This window comes from Pongo abelii, chromosome 8 (genome assembly GCF_028885655.2).
Source record: "Pongo abelii isolate AG06213 chromosome 8, NHGRI_mPonAbe1-v2.0_pri, whole genome shotgun sequence".
Classification (NCBI taxonomy): domain Eukaryota; kingdom Metazoa; phylum Chordata; class Mammalia; order Primates; family Hominidae; genus Pongo; species Pongo abelii.
In genome coordinates this window covers 27782757-27800363 of record NC_071993.2, presented here as the reverse complement: position 1 = coordinate 27800363, position 17607 = coordinate 27782757, and the positions used below count along the sequence as shown (strand labels likewise).

At 40.5% G+C, this 17607-nt stretch overlaps 1 protein-coding gene across 1 annotated transcript in view; it reads right to left on the bottom strand.

Moving 5' to 3' along the window:
- Window positions 1-7655: 7655 nt before the first annotated feature.
- LOC112135122 (outer dynein arm-docking complex subunit 2) overlaps window positions 7656-17607 on the bottom strand; it is a 64700-nt gene continuing 54748 nt past the window's right edge. Inside the window, exon 6 of the mRNA XM_054523175.1 lies at window positions 7656-7923. Coding sequence (XP_054379150.1) covers window positions 7849-7923 — 75 coding nt within the window. The 3' untranslated portion in view covers window positions 7656-7848. The remainder of the gene's footprint in view (window positions 7924-17607) is intronic.

The window sequence follows — 17607 nt, the reverse complement described above, 5'->3', positions numbered from 1 at the left end:
GGCCCAGACCCCAGACCGCTGAGGGTCGCCGAGTGCACCGCCCTTCCAGCCTGGACTCTGCTCTTCCTTGGCCCGCGCTGGCAGCACAGGCTCGAGAACTCTGCGCCCTGTACAGCTGCAGGCGTGAGGCTTTGCAGCAGGTTCCCGCCCTCCTGCAGCTGTGGTCCCACCGCCTGACTTAGGCGCAGTGGCGGCGTCTGACCCCGGGGTCCGATGCTGCTGGTGGCGGACAGGTTCTGGGGTTGCCACCGCTGCTGCCACCTTCAAATGCCAGCTGCAGCTGAGCCCACGGGGGAGGCTGCAGGGCTGGGCCCAGACGGCCTGAGGGTCCCGTGTGGCACACGCCTTCCCACTCTAGACCCTGCTCTTCCTTGGCCCGCGCCCAGAGTGCTGGGTTGCGGTCTCTGGGCACTGTGCAGCCGCCAAGATGGGGCTGAGCGGCCGATTCCTGCCCTGTTGCAGGTATGGGGCGGACCAACTGACTTCAGCGCAGCAGCGGCATCTGTCCCTGGTCCCGGCTGCCTGGGCCCAGAGGGGAAAGGGGGAATTTGGGGCTGCTTGGCCATATTTGCCTGTGCGCCAAGTGCAGGTAGCGGATACAGCTCAGACAGGGACATGGATGGCGGGTCCCCTTTGGATGGTTTCAAGGTCGTTGAGTGCGCTCGCTGCCAGGCTTCAGGGTCCCTTCCTCGTTGACCCTCATCTGAAGTATGGCAGTGGCGTTGGGTAATCTGCAGCCATCCTGAACGGGGCTGAGCTGCGGTTCTCTCCCATGGGCTGAAAGGGAGACTTAGCTGAGTAGAGCAGATGGAGAAACAGTTAAATTGAACTCATCCTATTTAAAGACTTCCAGGCTGGGTGCAGTGCCTCATGCCTATACTTCCAGTGCTTTGGGAGACCGAGATAGGAGGATCACTTCATCCCAGGAGTTTGAGACCAGCTTAGACAACACAGGGAGACTTCATCTCTACAAAAATACAAATCAGCCAGGCATGGTGGTGCATGCCTGTGGCCCCAGCTACTTGGGAGATGGATTGTGGGAGGATCACTTGGGCCGGGGAGTTCGTGGGTACAATGATCTGTGACTGCCACAAACAAGGAATGAGAGGTCCTGTTGCTTCACACCCTTGACAGCATTTGACGTTTTCAGTCTTCTGGATTTGGGTTATTGTTTGGTTATTTGTGCCCCTGCACTCCAAGCCTGGGCCACACTTTCTTTCAAAATAAATAAATAAAAGACATCTAGTCACTATATCATATCTATGTCGAATTCTTTACACACCAAGCTTGCAGAGTTAAAGCCCACGGCAGCCTCTAATTAGGTGACAGGGACCATGTGATTAAAGTGGGTGACCATGTTCTTGCTCTTGGTCATTCCAATAGATGTGCAGTGGCAGCTCATTACTGCATTTCCCTAAGGAAATATTATATGGAGCGTCATTACATATGCTTATTTCTTATTTGTATATTTTATTTGGTGAGATGCCTGTTACAGTGTTTAGTTCACTTTTTAATTGGGTTATTTCTTATTATTCAGTTTTAAGAATATTGGTATATTTTGGATAAAATTCATTATTCAAATATGTTTCTGCAAATATCTTCTTCCAGTCTGTGGCTTGTCTTCTCTTTCAGTGGCTTTAACAGAACAAAAATGTGACATTTTAATCAAGTCCCGCTTATCATATTATTTCTTTTATGTACTGTAACTTTGGTGTTTTTTTTCTAGAGATCATCAAACCTAAGAAAGTCTAGATTTTCTCCTGTTATTTTCTAGAAGTTTTATAGTTTTGTATTTGACATTTAGGTCTGTGATTCATTTTGACTTAATTTTGGTGAGGTGATAAGATCTGATTCATTTTTTTTTACATGTGGATATTCAGTTGTTCCAGCACCACTTTCTGAAGAAACCAACCTTTGTTTTATCATGTTGCCTTTACTTTTTCATCAAAAATTAATTAAATATATTGATGTGTCTCTGTTTCTAAACTCTCTGTCTTGTTTCATTGACCTGTCTATTCTTTCATCAATACGATACTGCCTTGATTACCATAGCTTTATAGTAAGTATTGAAGTTGAGTAGTGCCTGTCTTTCCTCCAGCTTTGTTCTCCTTCAATATTGTGTTAGCTATTCAAGGTCTTTTTCTTTTCCATATAAGCTTTAGAATTACTTTTTCTATATCCATAAAATAATTTGCTTCCATTTCGATTAGAAGTGCATTGAATCTGTACATTTGTAAGAAATGACATCCTGATGATATTGAATTATTCTATTCATGAATATGATGTATCTTCTCCATCTGTTCAGTTCTTTTTTATTTCCATCATCAGATATGGACAGTTTATGAAATTACATAACTCTCACTACCTTGACCAAAGGACAGTGATGAATTCCTCATTCTGCAGCCAACAAGTCACCTCTGAGGGCCATGTGTCTAAACATAGACAGGAGGGTAAGAAAATGATAAAGACATTCTGGGAAAAACAGGAAATTCAAGAATCAGCAACTGTGTCTAAGTAATTCCTTTCTGTTTCCCCAGGACACCTGTTGCTTCAGCCAACACCTGCTGGCGTGTGCCCAGGATGCTGGTGCTGTTGGCTTTCCCAGCCCTGCCCCTGGGGCTGCCTTTGGGTGTGTGCCTCTTGACCTTAGCAAGAATGTTCTTCATCCCTACTATGGGTGAAAATTTTTCGCAAAATAAACACTTTTTTAAAATAATGCCAAATTTTATCTTAGATAAAGGTGCTGTGTGTGCAGGTTTGCATATGTCTTTTTGGTAGAATGCTGTATTTTCTTCTGGGTATATTCTCATGAATGAGATTGCTGGGTCAATTAGTAACTCTGTTTTACATTTTTTGAGAAATCTCCAAACTGCTTTCCATAGTGGTTGACCTAATTTACATTCCCCGTGACAGTGAATAGGTGTTTCCTTTGCAGCCTTGCCAGCATCTGTTAACAAATAACCACTTTTATTCCAGACATAGATCATCTGTTAGTTTTGATTTTAGCACATCCTCTGAAGAAGATAATGTTTTTCACAACCAAATACGATTCCACCTTCCAAATATTTTTTTCTCATTTTCTGAAGGTGTGTGGAACTTTCTGTCTGCATCAGTTTGGGGTATAACTTAAGAGCATTGTACCTTGAAGTGACCCATCTCACTGTCCCCATGCAGTGTTCTGTCCCAGACCTCTTCACTAGCTTTTTCCCCCTTTGGGCCCAGTGTGGAGAGGAGCAGCCCACATAGTCTTTCACCAGGCAAGTGACACAAAGAATTAACACAATCGTGTGTGACTGTTCTCAACTTTCCCATAGAAAGGGGGACAGTTGCAGGTAATACAGCTTTATTAATGGCAGTAACATCTCAGCTCAGCAGGAAACACGCTATGGGCTATGAGAATAGATTACAATGAATATTGAGGCAGAAAAAGTCACATTAATCAGATATTAGCCCCAAAATGCTCTTGCTCAAATGTTAAATGTCCTTCCTGCACATGTGGCAATACCAGACTTGCAGAAAGCACACGTGGTGAGAGACAAAGCCTGCTGCCTGTCTGTGAGCTTCAGTGCCCAATGAGATGCAGCAAGCTTTCGCCTCTTCTTTCTACACCCCTGCTTTTATTGCACAGGAAGACAAAATATATTAATGGTACTTACTTATTTATCAGTATCATAAATTTACACAGTCTGTTTACAAGATGAATTGGCTGTCTGAAATGATGGGCAACTAGAGCTGAAAAACTCAGTCTGTAGTACATATCAAGTAACTACGTTTTCTTGTAATGTCATGGAGTTTTCTCTAACTCTTGGGAACACTTAGAGCAGCAATAGTTGCACTTCCTATGCTCCCATGGGGTTATTCAAGATTCATGGTATTGCACTAAACAATGAAAAATACATGAGAACTACATTAGATAACTTTTTTTTTTTTTTTTTTTGAGACAGAGTCTCACTCTGACGCCCAGGCTGGAGTGCAATGGTGTAACCTAGGCTCACTGCAAACTCTGCCTCCCAAGTTCAAGCGATTCTCCTGGCTCAGTCTCCCGAGTAGCTGGGATTACAGGCACCTGCCACCACACTTGACTAATTTTTATATTTTTAGTAGAGACAGGCTTTCACCGTATTGACCAGGCTGGTCTCGAACTCCCAAGCTCAGGTGATCCGCCCACCTCAGCCTCCCAAAGCTCTAGGATTACAGGCGTGAGCCACGACGCATAGTCAAGAGATCACTTTTTACTGTGCAGATATGCAATTTATTAGAAAGTTGAACCACTCAACGTGAAGGTGATTAGCATCACAAAGCTTTTTATGAAAACATTCACATTTGAACTCACCACAAGAACAGGAGGTTGCTATAAAATTACTACAGTAGTACAGTGAGTACTAAAGTTAATTTTATGCAGCTGTGATTTAATATTGCATCTTTACATTTGTTTTCATTTTTCTTGACTGTGAATGGCACTACATACAGTCTGTGTGCACAAGTTTCAATAAATTTAACTTTTTACAGTAGGTTCGTCTATATTTTATGATAGTAAATAATAAAATAGTCAGATATCTACATATATTTTATCCATTCATGACCTAAGTTTTATTTTTTTTATATATTTCTAGGCTATAGAGTTTGTTTTTTTAAATTTTTTCAAATTGTTGCAAATCTCCAAAAATTTTTCCATTATATTTACTGAAATAAATCTGTACATAAGTGGACCAACGCCCTTCAAATTTGTGTTGTTCAGGGGTCAATTGCATTAGTTTGTTAGGGCTTCTGCAACAAATTTGGTAACTTGAAACAATATGATTTTTTTTTTTCCCAGTTCTGGAGACTAGGAGTCTGAAACTGAGCACCACCAGAGCCATGCTTCCTCTCAAGGCTGGGGGAAGAATCGATCCTTGTCTCCTCCAGCTCCTGGTGGCTCTTGGCTTGCCTTTCTTTTCTGTCGCTTACAAGGACATCTATCTTTGGAATCAGGGATCTCTCTAGTCCAGGTTAATGTCATCTCTAGATTCTCACCCGAATTATATCTACAAAGACCCTTATTTCAAATAAGGTCACATATTGAAGTTCTGGTTGATATATCCTTTGCAGGGGGTGGCGGGGGGTCACTATTCAACACACTATGGAGAGTTACCTTCTTCTCGGAAATTCCTAGAAGAACTAGTAAAAAACAAATCACAAAGACATAAAGGATTTGAACCATCCTCTCCACAATCTTGAATTCATTTACATTTATAGAACACAATACCCAACATTACACATTCTTTTTAAATGTATATAAAATATTTGTTAAAATTGATTATATGGGCCTGGTGCAGTAGCTCATGCCTGTAATCCCAGCATTTTGGAAGGCCTAGGCAGGTGGATCGCCTGAACTTCCAGGAGTTGGAGACCACTGTGTACAACATGGCAAAACCCCATCTCAAATACAAAGAATACAAAAAATTAGCCAGACATCGTGGCACACGCCTGTACTGCCAGCTACTCAGGAGGTTGAAGCAGGATTGCTTGAGCCTGGAAGGTTAAGCCTGCAGTGAGCCAAGGTCACACCACTGCACTCCAGTCTGGGTGACAGAGCAAGACCCTGTCCCCCCAAAAAAGAAAATAATTATATGAATGACCATAAAATTCCATTGATTTAAAAAGATTGAAATCATTTAGAGTATATATACGCTCTGACAGAAATGAAGTTGCATTAAAAATCTACCACAAGGCCGGGCACTGTGGCTTATGCCTGTAATCCCAGGGCACTCTGGGAGGCCGAGGCAGGTGGATCACTTGAGGCCAGGAATTCGAGACCAGCCTGGCCAAAATGGGGAAACCCCGTATCTACTAAAAATACAAAAATTAGGCCAAGCGCAATGGCTCACACCTGTAATTCCAGCACTTTGGGAGGCCGAGGCAGGCGGATCACGAGGTCAGGAGATAGAGGCCATCCTGGCTAACAGAGTGAAACCCCGTCTCTACTAAAAATACAAAAACAAAATTAGCCGGGCTTGGTGGTGGGCGCTTATGTCCCAGCTACTCGAGAGGTGGAGGCAGGAGAATGGCACGAACCCGGGAGGCGGAGGTTGCAGTGAGCCGAGATCGCACCACTGCACTCCAGCCTGGACTACAGAGCAAGACTCCTTCTCAAAAAACAAAAACAAAAACAAGAATTAGCTGGGTGTGGTGGTGCATGCCTGTAATCCCAGCTACTCGGGAGGCTGAGGCAGGAGAATCGCTTGAACCCAGGATGTGGAGGTTGAAGTAGCTGAGATTGCACCACTGCACTCCAGCCTGGGCGACAGAGCTAGACTCTGTCTCAAAAAAAAAAAAAAATCAACCACAATAGGATATCCCAAATATTTCTGCTGTTGTTTTTTTATTTGTTTGTTTTTGAGACAGAGTCTTGCTCTGTCACCCAGGCTGGAGTGCAGTGGTGCGATCTCGGCTCACTGCAACCTCTGCCTCCTGTGCTCAAGAGATCTTCCCGCCTCTGCCTTCTGAGTAGCTGGGACCACAGGTGCACACCACCAAGCCTGGCTAATTTTTGTAAGTTTTGTAGAGACAGGGTTTCACCATGTTTCCCAGTCTGGTCTCAAACTCCTGGGCTCAAGTGATCCTCTGGCTTTGGCCTCCCAAATCCCTGGGGATTACACACGTGAGCCACCTCACCCAGTCAAAGCCTCAAATATTTGAAAATTAAACAAAACAGTTATAAATAGTCCTTAGGTTAAAAAATATTTGAAAAGTAAACAAAACAGTTATAAATAGTCCTTAGGTTAAAAAATATTTGAAAATTAAACAAAACAGTTATAAATAGTCCTTAGGTTAAAGAAAAGAAATCATGGCTGGGCGCGGTGGCTCACGCCTGTAATCCTAGCACTTTGGAAGGTGGATCACAAGGTCAGGAAACCAAGACCATCCTGGCCAACATGGTGAAACCCCGTCTCTACTAAAAATACAAAAATTAGCTGGGCGTGGTGGTGCATGCCTGTAATCCCAGCTACTCGGGAGGCTGAGGAAGGAGAATCTCGCTTGAACCAGGGAGGCGGAGCTTGCAGTGAGCCGAGATTGCGTCACTGCACTCCAGCCTGGCAACAGAGAGAGACTGTCTCAAAAAAAAAAGAAATCACAAGAAAGTTTAAGCATACTTTAAACTGGATAGTAATAGAAAATTATAACAAAATTTCTCAGACACAGGCAAAGTAGTTCTTAGCATGAAATTTATTGTTAAAAATGCAATGCATACATTATAAAAAGGAGAATAAGGTAAAATCAAAGATCTGGATTTGAAATAAGAATTAAACCTAATTAAAGTAGAAAGAATAAAATAATACATAAGATAATGAGAACCAACGAAATTAAAGAAAAAATACTAGAGAAAATCGCCGGAATCAAAGGTCCTTTGATAGGATCAATATAATTGGTAAGTTTCTAGCTTGACTAGTTAAAAAAAATAAAGAAGATACATTTTCCAACTTCAGAAATACCAGACACATCACTATAAATCTTGTAAATATTGAAAAATAATGAGCAAATACTATGAAAAATTCTTGCCGATAATTTTGACAATCTAGATTAAATGGAAAAATTACTTTTAAAAAACTAAATTAGAATTGACTCTAGAAGAAAAACAAAATTGAACTGAAATAGCTCTCTAATTAGTTAAAACAACAAATATATAATCTAATAATTTTTTAATGAAAAACAAGGATGGAAAGAAAACCTGAAAGATGAGATTTGTCTTCACCTGTTGTTTGTCCGCTTTGTCCATTTTGTGCTTCTGTAACCGAATACCAGGGACTGGGTAATTTATAAAAACCAGAAGTTTAATTCTTATAGTTCTGGAAGCTGGGAAGTCCAACATCAAGGTGCCAGCAGGTTTGGTGTCTGGTAAGAGCCGGGTCTCCACTTGTAAGATGGTGCCTTAAGGGCTGCATCCTTCAGAAGGGAGAAATAATCTTCCTTACACGACAGAGGAGTGGAAGGGAAAAGAGAATCCACTCCTGAAAGCCCCTTTTAAAAGGCATTACCCGCCGGGCGCGGTGGCTCACGCCTGTAATCCCAGCACTTTGGGAGGCCGAGGCGGGTGGATCACGAGGTCAGGAGATCGAAATCATCCTGGCTAACACGGTGAAACCCCATCTCTACTAAAAAAAAAAATACAAAAAATTAGCCAGGCGTGGTGGCGGGTGCCTGTAGTCCCAGCTACTCGGGAGGCTGAGGCAGGAGAATGGCGTGAACCCGGGAGGCGGAGCTTGCAGTGAGCCGAGATTGCGCCACTGCACTCCAGCCTGGGCGACAGAGCAAGACTCCATCTCAAAAAAAAAAAAAAAGGCATTACCCTCGCCCATGAAGGTGGAGCACTCATGGCCTAATCACCTCTTAAGGTCCCAGCTCCCAATACCATTACATTAGCAAAGAAATTTTGACACGTGTTTTGGAGGAGACAAAGGTAAGGCGAAGTCTAGTAAAATATTAAAATAAATAATCCCAATCTCACATCAGCTACTTCAAAAACAGAGAATAAGGGAACATTTCTCAACTTATTTTATGAAGCTAGTGTTATCCATTCAAATCCTAAAAGGATTTTGAATTGAAACTGACAAGTTTCAATTTCTTGTGTGAAAATGTATATGGAAAAATAATATAGAACACCCAAAATAATTTTGAAATAGACAAACAGCTGGAGGGTTTGTTATAGCTGAATTCAAAACCTATTTTAAAGTTTTAATAATGAAGATAGTGGGGATAGACATTTAGATAAAGTGCAGTAGAACAATGTAAGCAATAGAGACAGTTTATTTCTATGAGAAATAGACTCATAATTATATGAGCTATTGATTTTCTAAAATGTACCAAGATAATTAAACTGGTGAACATTAAATTAAAAGGTGGAGATTTTTGTGGGAAGATGAAATTTAAAACTTGGTGGTGAGTCGTGTCGAGAGGGTGACAACTGAGCAAAGGCTTGAAGAAGGTGTAACAGTTAACAGTGCAGATGCCTGAGGGAAGAGCATTCTATAAAGAGGGAGTACCCGGGAAGGCATCCCATGCAAGGCATGTACCTGGTGTTCAGAGAACCACGTGGAGTACTGTGAACTTAAGTAGTGTGAGCACGGCAAGATTTTATGCACGAAGTCAGAGATATCAGGCTCCAGATCATGTACATCTTACACACTGGGCTCAAGTGATCCTCCGACCATGATACTGAGAGAAAAGGGGAGTCAGTTCCAGTCTTTAGCTTTGATACCAACAGAAAAGGGAAGTGAGTTCCAGTCTTGATTATGAACTTGAGCTTCATGAATTTGCACAAAATGGGTAATTAAATGCATCGTCATATCTCTGAATATAAAATCAGGAAATTGTACCAGAGAACTTCTAAGATTCCCACAGACTGTGATTCTAAGATATTTAAAATCCAAACAAAGGTAATTTCTTTTGCTGTGCAGAAGCTCTGTAGTTTAACTAGATAACAGTTGTCAATTTTGGCTTTTCTTGCCATTGCTTTTGGTGTTTTAGTCATGAAGTCTTTGTCCATGCCTATGTCCTGAATGGTGTTGCCTAGGTTTTCTTCTAGGATTTTGACGGTTTTGGGTTTTCCTCCTATTTATTTATTTATTTTTGAGACAGAGTCTCGCTCTGTCGCCAGGCTGGAGTGCAGTGGCGCGATCTCAGCTCACTGCAACCTCTGCCTCCTTGGTTCAAGCAATTCTCCTGCCTCAGCCTCCTAAGTAGCTGGGATTACAGGCATGCACCACCACGCCCAGCTAATTTAGTAGAGACAAGGTTTCACCATGTTAGTTAGGCTGGTCTCAAACTCCTGATCTCGTGATCCACCCGCCTTGGCCTCCCAAAGTGCTGGGATTACAGGCGTGAGCCAACGTGCCCAGCTGGGTTTTACATTTAAATTTTTAATCCATCTTGAGTTAATTTTTATATAAGGTGTAAAGAGGGGGTCCATTTTCTGCTTTCTGCATATCATCAGAGTGAACAGGCAACCTACAGAATGGGAGAAAATTTTTGCAATCTATCCATCTGACAAAGGTCTAATATCCAGAATCTGCGAGGAACTTAAACAGATTTACAAGAAAAAAACAAATAACCTCATCAAAAAGTGGGCAAAGGATATGAACAGACACTCTCAAAAGAAGACATTTATGTGGCCAACAAACATATAAAAAAAAGCTTATCATCACTGGTCACTAAAGAAATCCAAATCAAAACCACAATGAGATACCATCCCATGCCAGTTAAAATGGCAATCATTAAAAAGTCAAGAAACAACAGATACTGGTGAGGCTGTGGAGAAATAGGAATGCTTTTACACTATTGGTGGGAGTGTAAATTAGTTCAACCACTGTGGAAGACAGTGTGGCGATTCTTCAAGAATCTAGAACCAGAAATACCATTTGACCCAGCAATCCCATTACTGGATATATACCCAGAGGATTACAAAGTATTCTACTATAAAGACACGTGCACACATATATTTATTGCAGCACTATTTACAACAGCAAAGACTTGGAACCAGCCCAAATGCCCATAAATGATAGACTGCATAAAGAAAATGTGGCACATATACACTATGGAATACTATGCAGCCATAAAAAAGAACGAGTTCATGTCCTTTGCAGGGACATGAATGAAGCTGGAAGCCATCATTCTCAGCAAACTAACACAGGAACAGAAAACCAAACACCGTATGTTCTCACTCATAAGTGGGAGTTGAACAATGAGAACACATGGACACAGGGAGGGGAACATCACACACCAGGGCCTATCAGGGGTTGGGGGGCAAGGGTAAGCAGAGAATTAGGACAAATACCTAATGCATGTGGGGCTTCAAATCTAGGTGACAGGTTGATAAGTGCAGCAAACTGCCATGGCACATGCATACCTATGGCACAAGCCTGCATATTCTGCACATGTATCCCAGAACTTAAAGTAAAATAAAATATACATATATATTTTATATATTTTTATATATATACTTTATATTATATATTTTATATATAATATATATTTTATATTATATATTTTATATATAATATATATTTTATATTATATATTTTATATTTTTATATTATATATTATATATTTATATATTATATACTATATATTTATATATATTTATATATTATATATTTATATATTATATACTATATATTTATATATATTTATATATTATATACTATTTATATATTATATACTATTTATATATTATATATAGATTTTTGAGCACTAAAAAAATAAAATGCAAGCAAAGAAATACAGAACAAACTAACAAAAGCGACTATTAAATTATAAAACTGACATTCCAGTGAGGATATATTCAAAAGAGGATAGATTTTTCTAAGTGTGAAAATCCCAGAGACATAAAGTTGGCAAGTGATGGCACTGGAATTTAAATAGAAAAAAAAAATATAAAGCCTAGTTTCTAAGGAAATAAACAAAAAGCAAATATATATTTGAGATGAATCTCAGAACACTGGGTAATTTTGGTTCGGATCAGTGTTCCTGTTTGGGATAAGACCTTCTTTGTCTAATTAAAGTTACTGATGAGGCTATCAGGACACTTATGCTATTTATTTATTTTTACTATAGGCAGAATATTATGTCTTAATCTTGTGTCTTCAAATAAACTAATAGCTGTGTAATATGGGGGAATTTACAAAATGTATTTAAAGGCGTGTTTATCTATTAAGACTTAACTAGCCTAGGCCGGGCGCAGTGGCTCACGTCTGTAATCTCAGCACTTTGGGAGGCCAAGGCGGGCAGATCATGAGGTCAAGAGATCGAGAACATCCTGGCCAACATGGTGAAACCCCATCTCTACTAAAAATACAAAAAATTAGCTGGGCGTGGTGGCACGTGCCTGTAGTCCCAGCTATGCGGGAGGCTGAGGCAGGGGAATCGCTTGAACCTGGGAGGTGGAGGTTGCAGTGAGCCAAGATTGGGCCACTGCACTCCAGCCTGGTGACAGAGCAAGATTCCGTCTCAAAAAAAGAAAAAAAAAAGACTTAACTAGCCTACAAAATAGTGGATTGTTGGCAAACTATCAAGTTTTTATCAGGGAATTTAGACAAGTCTGTTGGGTCACAGAAGAGGGTCTATAAACTGGAGGATTGAAAGTGGATTTCGAGTTCATGATCGGTCTAGTAACCCATCCTTGCTTTTAGATGCCTTGGCTTAAAGTCCTCAGCTTGTGAGGATATATTATCACACTGGCTTCAGAAAAGGGTTGAGGAGCTCCCCTTTCAAAGAAATGGCCTGCACCATTGCTTTTCTGTTCAGCTTTTCTTGTGATTACTTAAAGATTAAGGGATAAAGGATGTCATTTGGTGTCCTTGCCTCTCCTGGTCCAGTTTCAAAGAATTCTAAAGCCAGAATCCAAGGGTCAGTACTACCTCAAAAGAAAGGGAAGGTTACTCAGTGTCTGGGGTGTCCAGGTACCAGATGCAGTGAAAGAAGTGTGCCTCATGGCCAGGAAACTCAGGTCAGCATCCTGGAAGGGATGGTTCACACTCAGGGCTGGAGTCAAAGCAGAATCCACTGGGCTGTCAATCAAATGCCCAGCACTCTTTTCTGGGCCCATTTAACTCTCACTAGCATGCTTCTGTTTTCATGTGCTTCTAGAAGTGTCATTGGACAGGATGATTTTGGCCCAGATCAGTGCTCCTGTTTGAGACGAGAACTTCTCTGAAAGGTTACAGCTACTCATAGATTCTCACTGATCTCATTGCCTTGAAATAACTAAAGATAAGTTTAATTCAATATATTTTTTATACTGAGTATCCCTTATGTGCCAAATGTTACTCATGGTATTACAGAAGATTCTAAAAATAATAAGGTACATTGTAGAGAAATAAGTTCTAGATCATTTCTGTTCAAACCAGCAGCCAGTTACCTAAGTGTAGCTATTGAACACTTAACATGTGGTTAGTCCAAATTAAAATGTACCTGAACTATATAATGCACAATGGATTTTAAAGACTTCGTATGAAAAATATGTAATATTTCATTAATAATTTTACATTGGTTATATGTTGAAATAATTCTATTTTAGATAAAATTAAAATATTACTAAACTTGATATCCCTACATTTTTTACCTTCTCAAATATGGCTGCTAGAAAATTTTAAATGACATAAGTCACTCACATCATGTTTCTATTGGATACCATTGCTCTAGAGGGAAAAGACTGTCATAAATTTTTAGGTGGGATTACTAACTAGATTATGCAAAATGCTATAACTGAGACCTTTTTTAATGCACTAGAAGAATAGGAAGAAGTTCATAAGTCATGGACAGGAAAAGAAGGGATTTGCTCTGTGCTCTAAAGCATGGGTAAATCTGAATATCACACAAGTATAAAAACTCTGAAAACTTAAATAATTTATCTCAATCTTCCTTACACATAGCACCTGCTTCCCTGCACTAAACTTTTCTCCTGCCAATACATCATACAATTTTCTCTTATGATTTGGAAAATTCTATTGCTGATTAAATTCTGTTGTTATTATTTCAAGGGATCATATGCCTTATGGTTTTATTTTTAAAACTTTTTTCAATAATATTGTCACCAATACCAATATGGTCATCACACTGTTTCATCATCATTAGTTTTATTTTTTTGTTTGTTTGTCTTTTTGAGACAGAGCCTAGCTCTGTCTCCTAGGCTGGAGTGCAGTGTCAGGATCTTGGCTCACTGCAACCTCCATCTCCCAGGTTCAAGCAATTCTCATGTTTCAGCCTCCCTAGTAGCTAAGACTACAGGTGCACCCCACCACATCCAGCTAATATTTATATTTTTTAGGAGAGACGAGGTTTCCCCGTGTTAGCCAGGCTGGTTTCTAACTCCTGGCCTCATGTGATCAACCCCAATCTGCCTCCTGAAGTGCTGGGATTACAGGCATGAGCCATTGCTCCCACTCATCATTGGAATTTAATACATAATCAACTTGTCTTGGATACTCAGTATCAATGGAATATAAGCATTCTCTTGCTAAATTAAAGAGAAACTCCTTTAGTTAACAATCTAAAAATAGAATCTCTGATGCTATTTATAATAGATATTTGTGCTCCCTTCCTCTGTCAAGATCATTGGGATCTAAAATTAACCACAATCTGCAACAGAGACCACTCACTTTTAAATCCTACTCTAGGGGCCAACTTTCTCTATTAATTCTAACCGCTTCACTATTTGCACCAGGTCATATTAGCTTGATTGGTAACCACCTTAAAAATATACCAGGCTGGGCGCGGTGGCTCACGCCTGTAATCCCAGCTCTTTGGGAGGCCAAGGCGGGTGGATCAGGAGGTCAGGAGATCGAGACCATCCTGGCTAACATGGTGAAACTCCGTCTCTACTAAAAATATAAAAAATTAGCCATGCGTGGTGGCAGGCACCTGTAGTCCCAGCTACTCAGGAGACCGAGGCAGGAGAATGGCGTGAACCCAGCAGGTGGAGCTTGCAGTGAGCCAAGATTGCGCCATTACACTCCAGCCTGAGCGACCGACTGAGACTCCGTCTCAAAAAAAAAAAAAAAAAAAAAAAAAAATACACCGTAAACCTTGGAATCCAAAATTTCTAGTCCTCATTTTCATTTTATAAAACATATATTTTGAACCTCATAAATTGAACAATTTGCTGAAAATTGCTACTTTTAACTGAGAAGGAGCTAGAGAGAGTCAAGATCTTCCCTTTTTTGAATCTTCTCCCCATCCGCCCGGACACCTTCACCAGGCCATGAAGCCAATCAAAACCAATACCTGGCAAGTTTATACACGTAAATTTTTTCAAAAAAACTAAAATGGCCGGGCCCGGTGGCTCATGCCTGTAATCCCAGCACTTTGGGAGGCCGAGGCGGGCAGATCACGAGATCAGGAGTTTGAGACCAGCCTGACTAACCTGGCGAAACCCCGTCTCTACCAAAAATACAAAAATTAGCTGGGCATGGTAGTGGGCGCCTGTAATCCCGCTACTCAGGAGGCTGAGGCAGGGGAATTGTTTGAACCCGGGAGATGGAGGTTGCAGTGAGCCGAGTTCGCGCCACTGCGCTCCAGCCTGGGCAACCGAGCGAGACTTCATCTCAAAAAAAAAAAAAAAAAAAACCCTAAAACTTCGTGATATATCAAATGATCTCTAATTTCATTGAAATAGGAAGGGTCTTCCTCTAAACCACATATTTAATACAGGTATACTGATGTGTGCTCTTGTCCAAGACATGGTTCCTCATGTATAAAACTTTTAAGGCTTTCATGGTAGTCCACTTTTGTGGTCAGGACTTCTTTCAGTATGGACCTTCTGATTAATCTCTAGTTGGAGGTGGTAATCCATAATTCCTTTTTTGCTTCAGTCTCATTGGGAGATGGCACCAGACTGCTTTTCAATGTAGAAGCAAGAGGCAGCATAGGAAGGAGAGGAGGAGGCAACACTTTCTGAGAGCTTTGCTTCATGTCAGAAGCTGCCACTGCACAAAGCTCTATTTTATCAATTTGGAAATGAAACATCAGAAAGATCAAGTATGTGTCAGAGAGCAAGTAAGTGGGAATGGGCTTCAAGCATGGTTCCATGTAGCTCTTAACCACCCTCTTCTCTTTTATCATCTGTTAATATATGAAAGTACATATTTGTGTGTTTTTTGAAAGTGTTTTCAGAATCAGTGATAGGAGGAAATTTGTTGAAATGGTAAATAAAGAACCTAGGCATCCCTGGGACTTTGCATCCCCAGGCCTGGTGCTGAGATCCGGAGGTGATTTTCCTCATTTCACAGCAGCCCTTGGAAGTGCAGGTGATGACATCCTGGATGCCGCCCATCTCCAGGCTCTGCTTTGAATTTGTTTCCTCTTGAGGCTAATATTAGGTCAAATTTCCAATCTTCAGACTTTCAATTTTTAGCAATAAAAACCAAGTCTTACAATATCTGTGTTGTTCAAACTCTTCTCTGAGGTGATTCAATACCTAGCACATCTGGAAAACTAAAATTATTTGAACTAGCTGATCAAAGGAAACAAAAAAAAACTCATAATTATTAGGCACCTCCTGTTAATTTATTGGTTTGGATGTCTTAGCATTGTTCTAATAAACGATTTTTTAGGTCTTGGTACATGTCTAAGTTGGAATACAAGTAAGATACCTCCACACCACAGGTCTAAAATAATTCAGCAGATGGGTTCTTGGCTATTTTCCAAAACAACACAGCAGTTTGAACACATCAATAAATGTAACTTTTGAAAACCTTTTGAGCATACATGGCATCCATGTAAATGGCACTTTTGGCACTGTCTAAAGTCATCATGTTGTAATAGTGTGGTACCAGCTGTGCACATACATTTGTATCAGGGGATTACTAATGTCAGATTAGAATTCTTGCTTATTAATAAGATTTAGGGTAGAATAGAATGTGAATTATAGAAAGGGAAGCGCAAATATACAAACTTTTGAGAAAATACCTTCACCGTTTCTAAATTAAATTAAATTTTGTTTCACAGATGAGAAAATCAAAGCCCATATCATCTGCTTCACATCCCGCATTTACTTAACGCTGTAAGCGTAGAACGTTGTTCCCAGGGACTACCCTCCACCCCAGGTTCTGTGATTTCAGAGACAGTCGTGGTGTCCTTGAGTGCAGAGACAATAGTGATATCCTTGAGGGCGGGAATTTTTTTTTTTTTTTTTTTACAATATTTAGCTTATTCCTAGTAGAGAGCAGTCAATGGATATGTTTTCCAAATTGAATTGACTTCATGTAAGTGAATTTTTTAATTACCACATACCAAATTTACACAGTGAATATTACCTTTTCATAATGTCTGTTTTTTTATATTAATATTGATTTATCACCATTATACCTCTCTTAAAAACTCTTTGTAAATGAGGCATTTTGACATTAAAAATAAACTAATACATAGCATAGCACTGAACTTTAAGAAAATTATTGTATGAAGCATTCAGTAAAAGCAAGTCAGTCCAAAATGTAATATTGTGCAATAGCCTTTAAATTGTATTGTTATAAAAATGTTGCTTAACTGGGCCCTTAGGAATTAATAATGGTTCTGAAAATAAACTAAATGGTTTCTTTTCCTTGGCCTCCTTTTTTTTTTTTTTTTTGAGATGGAGTCTCGCTCTGTTGCCCAGGCTGCAGTGCAGTGGCGCCATCTCGGCTCACTGCAAGCTCTGCCTTCTGGGTTCACGCCATTCTCTTGCCTCAGCCTCTGGAGTAGCTGGGACTATGGGTGCCCGCCACCACACCCGGCTAATTTTTTGTATTTTTAGTAGAGATGGGGTTTCACGGTGTTAGTCAGGATGGTCTCGATCTCCTGACGTGGTGATCCGCCCGCCTCGGCCTCCCAAAGTGCTGGGATTACAGGCGTGAGCCACTGCGCCCAGCCTCCTTGGCCTCCATTTTATGTCCTAAATGGCATTTCTGTGTTCAGTCATCTTTTTTATTGTGAAAATTTGTCTAACATCTTGGAATTGCTTTGGGAAAGGACATTCTACCCATAAAGTAGAATTCCTTTTTTTCTCAGAAGAGAGGAAATTGGGTTACCCACACCACCACTATTCTCATTCCAGACCGGGCCTTCTTTTTCTTGAAGTGCTCTTTGAGCCTACGGGGT